Below are 15,243 nucleotides of genomic sequence, written 5' to 3' on the forward strand. Positions count from 1 at the left end.
GAGCCAGACCCATCAGCAGTGATGTTCTGATCTGCACTGACATTTGTCTGGATGATCCCCAAACCTCAGTTTCCTCCACTGTGTGATGGGCACACCACCACCTCCCTCCCAGGATTGCTGGCAGGATGAAACAAGGTAATATAGGTAAAGCACCAAGCACAGTACCTAGAATATAGCAGCAGGTTCTTAAGAAGTGGTGGCTAAGTGGTAGCTATTCCATTCCTTTTCCTCCTTTGCATCTAAGCACAGGGATGAGCAGATCGCTGCAAATGCACAAAACCCACACTCTCCAATTTCTCCTCCTGAATGAGTTTCTTTGTAAAGACTGGAGTAATATTATACCTGGACTAATGATGTCAAACCTGCTATTCCTGAAGATGAATGGAGAGGACACAGACTGTCCGTAAATACAAACCACAGACCCTCCTTTGGAAGGCTTTTCTCCTGCCCTCATCCTTAAGAACAGCGCCAGCCCTGTGCGAGCAAAGACAAGGCCAAGATGTGAGTTGGCAAAAAGTACAGAAAAACGAGTAGCTTGGAAGACATACCATCCATAAAATGTGCAAAATGAAACGCTGTTGTATAAAATGTCATAGTTCAGTAAAAACAAACCAAACAAAAAAGTGCTGAGCTGAGAGCAGAAGACCTAGGTTGGAGTTTTGACTGGTAAGCTGTATATGACTGGTTAACTAACTTTTTGGTTTCCTACATGCTTTGCAAGGGCCCTGCGAGTTTCAGATAAGGTACGTAGAAGGCATTTGAAAAAAAAAAATGAGCAGCAAAGAAATGCAAGACGACGATGGAAGCTGCAAATTTACTCTGTTCCAAACTCCAATCTCCAACCACCACCACCCCCGGGAGACTGAGAACTCTCTGATATTAACCGCTCCAAGCACACCCAGCCTGAAGCTCACTTATGTAAGAAGGGACTGCAGCACTGCCTGGCATGTAGCGTAATACTCTGCTTAAGAGAAATCCTTGGAAATGCCTCAGCTGAAGTCCAAGGGCAGGCCCAGGCCTTAACGTTTTGGAGAGAGGTGCTCTCAGTCACAGAACACCAGAACTGTGGCTGGAGCAAATGATGTCATCCAAGCTCCTCTTACCATGGTCAATGTCAAAATTAAGATAGGAAGTTCAAGGACAAATTGTGGGCTTTCCAGGCAAATAGAAGTTAGAAAAGCAGTTGGACCTTAGAATCTTGCTGTTAAAATTGTTAATACTTTACAGAACATCAACTGAAATTTATCCTATTGTGTGATTTTTTTTTCGGGGGTTACGTGACGCTTTTATTCATAAAACCGTAAGTAGTTGCATAGGCTAATATATTCCCTTATTCCATTTGTATTCCCACTACACATTAAGAAAAGGGAAGAAAAAAATCATGTGAGTCACCCATACAGACCCAAACAATAACAAACCAAAAATAAAAATAAGATTTTTGAAGAGACAGAGATAAACTTAAGGGCTCTCCACTCTAGAGCTAAGAAACGAAATAGCTCAAATACCTGTTGGGTTCCTAAATGACTGGAAAATGAAAACTCGAAATTAACTACGGGCATATTGGTACACCTTGCAGAGTACAGGTCCTACCCCATCCACAAACCATTCCTGCGACCCAGCTGTGTGCTCAATGCTGAAAATCTCCCCAAACGTGCGATGCCGGGGACTGAGGAGTGGGGGGGGGGGGGGGGGGGCAGGCATCAAATTAGTGTCCAAAACAGTACTGTCGACTACTGCCCTGGTTCCCCGGGAAAGAAGGAACCCTGTCCTCTGCAAAGCCGGCGGCCGGAGCCGGACAACTCGCCCCTAAGTTTGGCGCGTCCTCGCTCCGCGCCCTCGGCCCCCGCCCCCCTCCCCCTCCGGGCCCCCGGGATCCCAGGGCACTGCCAGGCCCGGGCGAGAGCCGACCTCGCGGCTGGGGCTGCGAGCCACGGCAGGGGAAGGAAGGGCGGCTCCTTTGCACGAGGGTCCTTCGGCCCCACCCCGGCCCTCGCGTCCTCCCCTTCCCTTGACCCCGTCGCCCCCAGACAGGTCACCTGGCTCGGCCGCTGCCCGCTGCTCCTCCCGCTGCTCGCTCGCTCGCTCCGGCCGCGCCGCGCACCCGCCGCCGCTGACTCCTGGAAGCGGCTCGCCCTCGCGAGTCACGGGGCCGGCGAGCGGGCAGGCGAGCCCGTGCCAAGGCTGCGGGAACCGTGCACCGAGCCGGAGAGGGGACCCTGCCCTGAGCGCGGCCGCCACCCGAGCGAAACTGGAGAGCTGGGCTCGGCTCGCCCGGGCGGGGAGGGGCGGCTGCAACTTTGCTCCCGAACGCGGGCGAGGAGGGGGCGCCCGTCTCCAAACTCCGTGCCGCGCCCGCCACCTCTCAAGCCTAAGGATTTGCTTTATGCCTTTTTTTTTTTTTTAATCCAAAGGGATGCCAGATTCTTGCCTTAAGTTCTTGCTTCCAGAGCTGTGCGGCTCGGCAGGCGGAGGAGCGCGGCGCCGAGCGGGCTGCGGGAGACGCGCCCGCGGGGTGCGCTGGCGGCGAGCCGGGCCAGGGCGCGCGGGGCGGCGGCGGCGGCGGCGGCGGCGGCGGCGGCGCTGGCGGCGGCGGCGGGAGGGCGGGAGCGGCGGCCCGGGGACCCCGCCAGGCTGCGCGCGCTGGCCCCTCCGGGCCCGGAGCCAGAGCCCGGCAGGGAGGGCGGCCTGGAGGGACCGGGCCAGCGGCGGGGAAGCGGTGACCCGGACCTGGATCTCCGAAGTAGGAACTGGAAGTGACAGCGGCAGAGCAGCCGCCGCCGCCGCCCGGGTAGCCGTGGCAGCAGCAGAAGCCGCGGTGGAACGGCGACGGCCACACTGCGCATGCTGCCGCCGCCGGCTCCACGGAGCCCTGGGCCGCGGGCGCCTGGCCTGCTGCCGGCCACTGCCGGGGCCTCGGGAGGGAATCCCGGCCTGGCGGACGAGCCCTTCCTGGCTGCCCGCTTCCTGATCCCCGACGCCAGCTGGAACCCCCCCTCCCTGTGCCCAGCCGGAGGGCGAGAAAGGAAGCGCTCTCCGGTGGCCCTCAACACCCATCCCTTCCCCAACTACCCTGGATGCCCTTCCTGGGCTCTCTGGTAACAGGACCCAGGTCAAAGGGGCCTGTTAGGAGCATAATAAGGTTCACGACAGATGTGGAATATGTACGGCCTTATTTGAAGTCCAGTTTTTACAGAAATATGATGCAGTCGGTAAAAGATTAGGACGGCCAGAGCCCTGGAACTCAGGGAAATTCCATTAGGAGTGTCAGATTTGCTCAACTGGAAAAACAAAAAACTTCCGATAGCCTCTTTACTCTTCCCACTAGCACAAACTGAGCGGCTAAATATACAAAGCTCTGCCCAGCAGAAACTTTTGGAATTGAGCCAGTTAAAAATAGAGTGCCCAACAGTTAGACATTACCAATCCCTACTCTAGTCTCCTCTTTCACAGATGAATCAACCGAGGCCTAGGGAAGGGGTGGGGGGGTCTCTGACTTCACACAGGTGGCAGACTTGGCCTTGAAGGAGGGTCTGACTGATACCCATTACAGCTACTGGTTAGTTACCTGGCCTCAGGCCTCACTCCTCCAAGATGGTTCTGCTCTCCTAGAGCTGGAGCTCTCTTATGGGAGATTTAGCTGTGACTCTTGGTCATTAGTAGATCTGCCTCCCTTCCAGAAAGGCCTTCATGCAAAGCAGCCCCTGGGGAATGGCAGATCGTCCATCCCACAGGCCCCACTTTGGGGATGGCACCCATGCTGTTCCAGTGACAAGGCAGATGGAGTGACTCAGGGAGACAGGAGGCAATGAGGGGGCGGGGACAAAGAAAAGCCCTACTGATACCAGCTGGTACTGAAAAGAGAAGGAGAGAGAAAAGAAAAGAAGGGAGGGAGGGAGAAAGAGATAGAGAGAAGCATTCATGGAGCCTCATAGACATTCAATAAGCAAAACCTCTTTTTATAAAAGTAGGCTTGGCCCAGGAGCAAAACAGGAGATAGTAGTGGGCTGGCAGCAGAGGTAGCAGGGGACAGAGCAGGAGTATCAGCTGGAGGTGAAGCCGGGAGCGGAGCATGGGGGCTGTAGCCAGACCAGTGTAGTCAAAGAGGTAGCACCCAGGCCACTCTCCGCTGATCAGAAGAACTATATCTGTCCCTCCTCCTCCCAAGTTCAAAGGCAGAATGAAAACAAAACTAACGGGGCACCTGGGTGGCTCAGTGGGTTAGGGCCCCTGCCTTCGGCTCAGGTCGTGGTCCCAGGGTCCTGGGATCGAGCCCCGCATCGGGCTCTCCGCTCTGGGGAGCCTGCTTCCTCCTCTCTCTCTGCCTGCCTCTTTGCCTACTTGTGATCTCTGTCTGTCAAATAAATAAATAAAATCTCAAAAAAAAAAAAAAAAGAAAACACTGCTAGAATGGTTTTTCCATATGTTCTAGAAGATTTTCTCTTGAGGCCTGAGTGTCCTTCCTGCCTTCTCCATTCTGGAAACACATAAAAAAGATAGAGCTGGTTCACAGAAAAGGAAATGTAAGTGAACTATAAAGGGGTCAGAAGATACCCAAACTCACTAGGATCATGAACCTCAAATTACAGCAGTAAACGAAATACCATTTTCACCCAACATTTTAGCAAATATGAAAGATAAATAATATCCAGTCCTGCCAGGGACATCAGGAAGAAGGCACTTCCTACTCACCTGGTGGGAGTAGAGCTTCATATAGCATTTTTGAAGGGGATTTGAGAATATCTATCAAATTTTGACACAGTAATTCCATTTCTATGAAAAAAAAAAGCTTCAAGAATAATCACAGATGTATACAAATCCATCTCTATGTGCACATACAACCCCATGACCCGCTGGGATTTATCCCAGCATTACAAGATTGATCTAACATATGACAACTAATCAAAGTAATACTACTTATCAAGATCATAAAGGATGAAAACCAACAGTCATCTTAACAGATACAGAGAAAGCATTTGACAAAATCCAGCACCCTTTCAGGACAAGAAAAGAATTAAAAAAAAAAAAACAGTTATAGAAGAGAATCCTTCAGTCCGATAAAGGACACCTATGAAAAACCCACAGCTAACATCCTACTTAATGGTGAAAGACTGAAGGCTTTCCCGTAAGATTAAGAGCAACACTAGGATGTCTACTTTAATCACTTCTATGCAACACTGACCTGAAGGTTCTAGCCAGGCAAATTAGGCAAGAAAATGAAATAAAAGGCATCTAGATTGGAAGGAAGAAGTAAAACTATCTCTATGCACAGATGACATGATCTTGTATAAGAAATCCACAAGGAATCCAAAAAAACATTCAAACTGATGAGTTAAGTTCAGCAAAGTTGAAGGATACAAGAGCAATAAGCAAACATTGGTTGTATCTTTATACACTTGCACTGAACAATCCAAATATGAAATTAAGAAAATAATTCCATTTATAATAGCATCAAAAGGAACCAAGGAGGTATAAGATACACACACTAGAAACTACAAAACACTGTTGAATGAAATTTTAAAAGACGCAAATAAGTAGAAAGACATCCTGTGTTCACGGATCAGAAGACTCAGTATTGTTAGGATGGCAATATTCCCCAAAGTCATCTACAGGTTGAACACAATCCCTATCAAAATGCCAGCTGAGTTTTTTTGTGGGGTTTTTTTTGTTTGTTTTATTGTTTTTGTGGAAATGGACAGGCTGATCCTAAAATCCATATGGGCATACAAGGGATCCAGAATAGCCAAAATGATTTTGAAAATGAAGAACAAATTTGGAAGACTCATGCTTTCTGATTTGAAAACTTATTACACTGCTACATTAATTGATTGAGTGGGGAAAAGAACAGTCTTTTCAAAAATAGTGTTTAAAATAATGAATTTGGGGGGGCGCCTGGGTGGCTCAGCTGGTGAAGCATCTGACTTCGGCTCAGGTCGTGATCTCAGGGTCCTAGGATGCACCCCCACATCAGGCTCTGAGCTCAGCAGGGAGTCTGCTCCCCCCTCTGCCCCTCCTCCCACTTGTGCTCTCTCTCTCTCAAATAAATAAAAAAATCTTTAAAAAAGGGAGAATGAGGGGCGCCTGGGTGGCTCAGTGGGTTAAGCCGCTGCCTTCGGCTCAGGTCATGATGTCAGGGTTCTGGGATCGAGTCCCGCATCGGGCTCTCTGCTCAGCGGGAAGCCTGCTTCCTCCTCTCTCTCTCTCTGCCTGCCTCTATGCCTACTTGTGATCTCTCGTCAAATAAATAAATAAATAATCTTTAAAAAAAAAAAAGGGAGAATGAATTTGGACTCCTACCTCACACCATATACAAAAATTAACACAAAATGATTCAAAGACCTAAATGTAAGAGCTGAAACTCTAATACTCTTACAAGAAAGCATTATGTATAACTCTTCATGACCTAGCATTAGACAATGAGGGTTTTTTTAGACATGATACCCCAAACACAAACAACAGCAAAAACAGATCAATTCGACTTTATCACATTTAAAAAAACTTCTATAGGGGGATGCCTGGGTGGCTCAGTGGGTTAAAGCCTCTGCCTTCGGCTCAGGTCATGATCCCAGGGTCCTGGGATCAAGCCCTGCATCGGGTTCCTCTGCTCAATGGGGAGCCTGCTTCCCTTACTCTCTCTCTGCCCGCCTCTCTGCCTACTTGTGATCTCTGTATGTCAAATAAATAAATAAAATCTTTAAAAATAAATAAAAATAATAAAAATTAAACAACTTCTATGTTTCAAAATATCAACGTTGGGAAAGTGCTTTAGAGAGGGCTTTGTTTCTTAGATGTCTCAGCAGACCTCTCAGTTACTAGCTGTGTGATCTTCTAGAGGCCCTAGGACACTATAGCCATCTGCGAGCACAAGGATGGAGGTCCCCTGGAGAGACCCACTGGCCACCCAGAGGTTCGGAAGGCAGCAGCTCTTTAATGGGGCCGCTGTGCCCCACAGCCAGTACTCAAGATATCACTGTACTGCCCCAGCTCTGGTTTCTACATTTGTCTACATTTCCCAACTAACTCTTTCAAGCCAGAACTCTTTCTTTAGCTAAGTAATAGTGTGTTCTCGGGGTCCCTGAGTTGCTCAGTCAATTAAGCCCCTGACTCTTGATTTCAGCTCACATCATGACCTCAGGGTCTTGAGATCAAACCCCCAACTAGGGACTCCATGCCCAGCAGGGAGTCTGCTTGAGATTCTCTCTCTCTCCCTCTCCCACTGCCCCTCCCCCCACTTGCGCTCTCTCACCCTTTCTCTCTCAAGTCTAAGTAAACAAAACCTTAAAAAAGTCAAACTCATGGGGCACCTGGGTGGCTCGGTTGTTAAGCGTCTGCCTTCGGCTCATGTCATGATCCCAGGGTCCTGGGATGGAGCCCCACATCGGGATCTCTCCTCAACAGGAAGACTGCTTCTCCCTCTCCCACTCCCCCTGCTTGCGCTCTGTCTCTGTGTCTTTCTCTCTGTCAAATAAATAAATAAAATCTTTAAAAAAATTTTTTTAATAGTTAAACTCAGAAAAAAAGACAGTAAAATGGTAGTTACCACAGGATGGGGAGATGGGGAGATAAACACTGATATTGCTTAAGGACTAAGTGAGCCACAGTGGTCTAATGCCTGGCGTAATATTGAATATAGACAACAATATCATAGTAGTACTATGTGATATGATAAGTATATCTATGATGGCAATCATATTACAATATATAGATACAGCAATGTAACATGCTGTACACCTTAAGGTTACAGGTCACATGTCAAATATAGTCAACTGAAAAAAATAATTGAAAAAACTTTGTAATAGGGGCGCCTGGGTGGCTCAGTGGGTTAAAGCCTCTGCCTTCGGCTCAGGTCATGATCTCAGGGTCCTGGGATCGAGCCCCGCATCGGCCTCTCTGCTCAGCTGGAGCCTGCTTCCCCCTCTCTCTCTGCCTGCCTCTCTGCCTACTCGTGATCTCTCTCTCACTGTCAAATAAATAAATAAAATCTTTAAAAAAAAACACAACAACAACAACAAAAAAAAAACACTTTGTAATAGGGGGGCACCTGGGTGGCTCAGTGGGTTAAGCCTCTGTCTTTGGCTCGGGTCAGCATCGGGTCCTGGGATCGAGCCCCACATCAGGCCCTCTGCTCAGCAGGGAGCCTGCTTGCCCCTCTCTCTCTGGCTGCCTCTCTGCCTACTTATGATCTCTGTCTGTCAAATAGATAAATAAAATCTTTAAAAACAAACAAAACTTTGTAGTTATGTGTGTCTCGGTCTGTCTCCTAGCTCCCTGGGAGCTTGAGACTAGGTGGTGCATATTCCTAGCTGTGGGACCCCCCCCCAGCTTCACTTTCAGTCTCATGCCTTGGGTATATTCTCTCATTTGATCCTTAAAACGATCCTATGCAGGGCGCCTGGGTGGCTCAGTGGGTTAAGCCTCTGCCTTCGGCTCAGGTCATGATCTCAGGGTCCTGGGATCTGGGCCGGCATCGGGCTCTCTGCTCAGCGGGGAGCCTGCTTTCTCCTCTATGCCTGCCTCTGCCTCTCTGCATACTTGTGATCTCTCTCTCTCTGTTTCAAATAAATAAAAATAAAAAAAATCTTTAAAAAAAAAAAAAAAAACGATCCTATGCAGTACATGTTGTTAATGCCTCCATTATATAGATGAGGAAACTGAAACAGAAAGAGGCCAAGTAACTTTGCCTGGAGTCCACAGTCAGTAACTGACCGAGCCAAGACTCCAACCCCAGTCTGCCAAACTAGAGAAAGTTATGTGCTTCGCCTGCGTGCCAGATACCGCCCTATTCCAATACCCCTGCGATGTTCAGGCCAGCCTCAATGATCAAAGAGAGATAAAAATACACCCAGTGCCTTCCATTCAAGAAATGAAAATTAATATGCATTTTTCAAAAAGATTCATCTCCAAAGTGGGTGAAAATATTTTAAGCACTGGTACTTAAACGAGTAAGCATTAGCTATCAGAAAAATCCACTTCTGTGAAACGACTCGTTCTCCCACAGTGCTAGACCCAGGAGGTGTTTCCGTATCATCTAGTATTCTCAGAGAACTGCAAAGAAGCTCAGGATACCTTCTGGCAGCTTCACAGCACGGAAATCATTGGCAGCCTCACCATGTTTTTATTTGTCAAATAAAATGGAAAATACCATGATCTGTTCAATAGTAGATGTTATTCTAGAAGATATATAGAAAAGTCTCAGGCTACACCTATCTCAAAAGACACATACACACACACACACACACACACACACACACACACACACGAGCCAATGCAGACACACGCAGCTCACAGTGGGCAACAGGGACACCTGGATAAAATATTCTGGGACAACTATAGCCTGATGCTGTAGCTAACTTTAGGAAAAATTCTGAAGCCAGCCAAGTTTATCTGGGGCAAAGCGACTTGTATTACTACTACTAATAATAGCTAACACTTGGAGAAATGCTTACTATGTGCCATGCACTATTCTGGGGACATGAATGCATTGACATCTTATACTGATCCTACGAGATAGGTGCTGTTATTATTCCCATTTTATAGATGGGGAGACCGAGGCACAGTCAAGGAACATGCCCAAGGTCACAAAGCTGAGAGAGAACTGAGATTCTGAACCCAAACAATTTAGGTCAGAGTCCATGATCAACCCACTACGAATACTTCTCCACAAATACTACTGTCACAACGTGTCTCCACTTCTTAATGTCCCTGTTTCCCTGATGAGCTCTGTACATACATTATCATCTCATAGATCTTTTTTGGGTCCAAGCTCTTAGCTCGAAATTATTATATAGCATCTCATTTGATCCGTAAAACAACCCCATGAGGTAGCAATTAATGTGTCCATCTTACAGATCAAAACACTGAGGCAAATACCTGAAGAAAACAAAAACACGAATTTAAAAAGATACACACCCACACACTTATCAAAGCATTATTTGCAACAGCTAAGATACGGAAACCAGCCAAGGGTCCATCAAGAGATGAATGGACACAGATGTGGAATATATGCACTTGACCAACTCAACAGAAAGAAGGAAATCTTGCCATTGGTGACACCATGGATGGACCCAGAGGGTATCATGTGAAGTGAAATAAGTCAGACAAAGAAAGACCGCTATCCTATGATTTCCGTCATGCGTGGAATCTAAAAACCAAAAACCAAACAAAGCAGAAACTGACTCATAAATACAGAGAATAAGCTGGTGGTTACCAGAGGGGAGGGGACAGAGAGAAGAGATGAAGGGGACAAAGAGGCACCGATTTCCAGTTATAAAGTAAGGCAGGCCCGGGGATGACAAGCACAGCATAGGGAACATAGTCAATAACTTGTAGGGGCAACTGAGGGGGCTCAGTCAGTTAGGCGGCCAATTCTTGATTCCAGCTCAGGTCATTATCTCAGGACCCTGGCATCGAGCCCCATGTCAAGCCCAAAGCCAAGTTCCCCCCACCCCACCTGCCCACCAGGCTCTGTGCTCAGCAGGGAGTCTACTTCAAGATTCTGTCTCTCCCTCTGTCCATCCCCCGCTAAATAAATAAATCTTTAAAAAAATAGTATTATGTGGTGACATATGGTAGCTACATTCAGCGTGGTGAGCATTGTGTGATGTATAGAATTGTCCAATCACTATGTCGTACATATGAAACTAACATAATATATGTCAACTAGACTTCAAGTTAAAAAACCTACCATCTTTTCTAAATGAATGTGTAAGACTTCAGCATTATTTGAATGTACTAGAATTTATTTGACTATTCCCCTATTGCTAGATACTGATATTGTTTCCATGGTTTTTGCTTCTGCAAATAAAGATGTGATACACACACACACAGAGGAGCAGAGAAGTACTTTGACACTCAGACAAAAGTATCACCTCCTTTCCAGCAAGACCCCCATATGTACTGTACAGATCCATATACTATAAAACAAGGCAATGTAATTTAATACACAATTTCTACCACAGGGCCAGGTTCTCTGGGCTTTTCAAGGCTTCTATTCTAAAGGGTTAATGGGGAAAAGGGACAATATACTTTCCTCTTTCCCCAGTACAGAGGCATTACAGTGACGCGCCCCCCACCCCGCCCCCTTGCAAAGCAGCCAGTTTCCCCAGCGGAGAAGCTCCACACATAACTTCTGTCACCGGAAGCCTGCTTTCAGGGCTCGGATGCTGTATTCAAAGATATCCTATTCTGAGTTTTGATTTGGTTTGGTTTGGTTTGGGTTTGGCACTGGTTTTCAGTGCTAGACAAACTAGCACGCCACCCCTGGAGACCACCAGTCTTAACCATGGTTTCCATAATATGCTACCCATGTTTGATGGTCAAAATCAACCAAGGGCTTACCTCCACCTGAAGGGTTGCACATCCTTTCAGGAAGTCACCAATGTTGTTGAGGCAGTCAGCTTCGGTCTGGGGCTCCAAGCAGTACTAGAGAAACAGAGTCACATGTCACTCAGACACTGTGGTCCCATGCCAAGCACACCCTAGCCCTCAGGTTCTGATAACTAGATAAGTAGGCTTTTTAAGACAGAGGGCCACATTGCTATCAATCCAGGAAGAGAAACAACCACTGGAGGAAGTGATGTAAGTCTAAACGGTCGGTCTGTTTCAAATGTCACCAAACTTCCAGTCCCAAACCCTCTATCTCTACTGACAAAACTTTTCTTTGCCTTCTGCTGAGGTGTGGGGGTAGTGAATTGGATCCAGACTGTTTTTTGAGCTTGGTTCTTGCTTTTAATCTATTAGCTGGCTCCCTCCTCCCCATGAGGGACATTAAAATCCTGTTCTCCTGTTTGCTACATTTCATTACAGTTCTGTATGCTGTTTTTTTTCAAGTTTAAGGAAACTTACAAGGAAATCAATTTGCTCAATAAAAACACAAACCGGTTCAAGAAGGCAAAAGAACTCATGTTATGCTCACAGTCACATCCCCTGTTAACCTGCAGACATTAGCTGTGGGATCTGACCTTTAAACTTACTTAAAGTGCCTACATTAGAAATTGCCCATCCTCATGACCTAGTAGCTTTCCAACAATAAAACTTTAGGCTTTTGAAAAGAGACTGAGGTTAATTTCACTTTGAACACATGTTGCATTCAACACATGTATCTGCTTTCTGTTGTTTAAACAAACCTTTCTGATGCTTGGGATTATTTCTCCTGGTTGCCTCTGTTTCAAAGGCTATTTTCTTTCTTTGAGAAGAAAATCGACATTGATTTGAGCCAAACTGTCAATAAACACCATCAATATCTGTCATAAATCATCCCATTATTACAAAGACTCATATATACCTCAAGTTTGGTACACGGGGAGGTAGAACATGTCTCTCTATGACAGAGCAAATGATATGGGTATTTTCTCCTTGTCCCCTGGCACCAACGGTGCATCACGGTTTTTGCTATATTTGGGGGCCAACTGCCAGAGGATAACCTTTCATTTTCTGTGTTTTCTGAACTACAGAAACAAGAGAGAATGCCAAATTCCCAGGAAGAGATTCAAGTGGGAGAGTCCGGAGGCCCCGGGCAACAGAACGTCTCAAGGGTTACATTATTACTGCTCTCTGGTGGTAAGCAATGGCAAAGAGACTGCCCATCTCCCTTACCTTTTCTAGAGAGCCAGGCCTAAGTCTGTTGATCAATTTGCACAGCACTACCCCATTCTTCAGCGAGGACTTCAAGAACTCCTCCGGATCACAGATGGTCTTTTTGGGGGAATCTAAAACTCCCAAGGATATAAGCCATGTCACGATTCGCTCTTCTGGGTTCATCGCTGAGGACGGTATGCTCTGCACAGCTCCGTGGGGCAGCTGCAACGACTAAGCCACATCCGTAATTGCATCTGCTACTGCCTTCCGTTTTTATAAGTTCTCTTCTGGGGCTTGCAGAGCAAAGCCTCTTGACAACTTTTCTTAGATAACCGTGGAACCCACTCGAATGCCGGGATCTTAAAGCCACAGAGATAGCGCTTAAAAGATGCAGACATAGAAGGAAGAAAAATCCTTGGATAATGCTGGGTTTCTTTGTCCAAACCTGCAAAACAAATTCATTAGGTTTTTTTTTTAAAAAAAAGAAGAAGAAGAAGAAACACACACAAACACCATCCCCCCCCCAAAAAAAACCCAACCGTGCAAGAAGCTGTAAAGGAAGGAAATGAGGAGGAGGCTGGGGAGGGAGGAGAGAGAAGGAAGCAAGTGCTCTTGGAAAACAGAGGGGACCTTGGAAATGAGACACTCACGGGCCGGTCTGGGAAAACACTGTCAATAAATAGTCTAGCCCCAGTGAAAATCTGGCTTCTGTCAGGAGGAAGATGCCAACTGGCTCTTAGGTCAGACAGATCTGAGCCTCATGGGGAAGGTAGGCCGAGAAAATTCTTCCAAGAAGTGGCCGGATGTCCACATCCTGTCTCACAGAGATGGTGTCTCGGGATCATTCCTTGTAGAACACCTTGAATTGCACGGTGATAACGTAACCAGCGAATGAAGACCGTGCCTGCCGTCAGCCATCCCAGCGTGGAAGCAGAAGCTAGAAGAATGGTATTTTACTTTGCAGCCAAAAAAGCTATGTTTAGGGAAACAGGCTAAGGATAACATCTGACATCCTGTTTACTTGCATTCTTTAGCAATTCTTTTTCTGGACCTGGTTCCACTACACACTCCAGCTGTGGTACCCCTAGCAAAGGGGCAGACACAGTCCCATGAGCGGGTACAAAACACTTAAAAACAGAACTTTTGAGAACAAAAGAGTGCTTGTCCTCTGTCTATACTACAGTCTGGAAAGTTGATGCTTCCCCGACAAGAAACACTTTGCATTGAAAATGCTGCTCTGAAAAAAACCAATCCTAGTCTAAAACAAGAGATCTTATTATCCTCAAACATTTTCACAACCAGTTGAAAGAGACATACTGTTGGGAAAGGTATGAGAAGACCATGGGGAATGGCATGGCCTTAAACTGGCAAAGGCATGGTCCTCCCCATCGGTCACTGCCCCTCCTCACGCGGGGGATCCGGCTAAGCTTCAGAAGCCTTCTCAACACAGCTTTAAACATCTACTACCAAATAATCAGCTTAGATGATTCTGCTAAATGTTTTCAAAGCTTCCCCTTCTTGCCCTGTGCCTAACATTTATCACACTTCACTACTATTACTTGTTGGTATGTCTCCTCTACCAGAATGTAACCTCCCTAGAGCAGAGGGCTTGTCTGTCTTGTTTAATTAACACTGTTCCCAGCAGCTCCAAGCACACAGTAGATGTTTTAAAATGCTGAATGAGGGACACCCGGGTGGCTCAGCCAGTTGAGTGTTTGCCTTTGGCTCGGGTCATCTTTCTGGGGTCCTGGGAATGGAGCCCAGGGTCAGGGTCCCTGCTCAGCGAGGAGTCTGCTTCTCCCTCTCCTTCGGCCCCTCCCCTCTCCCCGTCCCCTCCCCTCCCCTCTTCCTCCCACCCCCTCTCCCAGTCCGTGGTCTCTCTCTTGCTCTCTCAAATAAATAAATAAAATCTTTTTTAAAAACACTGAACAAGGCACCTGGGTGGCTCAGTGCGTTAAAGTCTCTGCCTTCAGCCCAGGTCCTGGGATCGAGCCCCGCACCAGGCCCCCTGCTCAGCAGGAAGCCTGCTTCCCTCTCTCTCTCTGCCTGCTTCTCTATTTGTGATCTCTGTTAAATAAATAAATAAAATCTTAAAAAAAAAAAAAACACTGAACAAACGCATGAATGAATGAATGAACTCCTAGGACTTAAAACAAAACTTCTTTCCTTAGTAATGATTTTTACTTTTTTTAAAAAGATTTTACTTACTTATTTGACAGACAGAGCTCACAAGTAGACAGAGAGGCAGACAGAGAGAGAGAGGAAAGGAAGCAGGCTCCCTGCTGAGCAGAGAGCCCGATGCGGGGCTCGATCCCAGGACCCTGAGATCATGACCCGAGCCGAAGGCAGAGGCTTTAACCCACTGAGCCACCCAGGCACCCCATGATTTTTACTTTTATTGAGAGATAATTGACATATAATAAAGTGCACATATTTAAGATGCCCAATTTAATGAATTTTGACATATGTATACAGCCTTGATACAATCTCACACACAATCCAGGTAAAACTTTCCATCGTCCCCAAAAAATGTCCTTTCAAACTCTTTTTCACCTCCCTTCCCTTCCAATCCGCTTTTACTCCCTGTAGATTAGTCTGCATTTTCTAGAATCCTATATAATTGAAGGCATACAGTATGGTACTTCCCTTTCTCTGGTTTCTTCTGCATCA

At 46.8% G+C, this 15,243-nt stretch overlaps 1 protein-coding gene across 3 annotated transcripts in view; it reads right to left on the reverse strand.

The window, feature by feature from the left end:
- The window catches only part of ARHGEF6 (Rac/Cdc42 guanine nucleotide exchange factor 6), a 98,985-nt gene extending 85,477 nt beyond the window's left edge, over positions 1 to 13,508 (reverse strand). For 2 of the 3 annotated variants that reach the window (XM_032329495.1, XM_032329491.1), the window contains exons 1-3: positions 13,224 to 13,508; positions 12,592 to 13,018; positions 11,335 to 11,418 (exon numbers count right to left, since the gene is read on the reverse strand). In XM_032329495.1, the coding sequence (XP_032185386.1) occupies positions 11,335 to 11,418; positions 12,592 to 12,756 (249 nt within the window). In that variant the 5' untranslated portion in view covers positions 12,757 to 13,018; positions 13,224 to 13,508. Of the gene's footprint in view, positions 1 to 2,036; positions 2,132 to 11,334; positions 11,419 to 12,591; positions 13,019 to 13,223 lie in introns of those variants that run through there. The other variant, XM_032329494.1, reaches the window with a different exon arrangement.
- Between the last annotated feature and the right edge of the window lie 1,735 nt (positions 13,509 to 15,243).

Source organism: Mustela erminea, chromosome X, assembly GCF_009829155.1.
Source record: "Mustela erminea isolate mMusErm1 chromosome X, mMusErm1.Pri, whole genome shotgun sequence".
Lineage (NCBI taxonomy): Eukaryota > Metazoa > Chordata > Mammalia > Carnivora > Mustelidae > Mustela > Mustela erminea.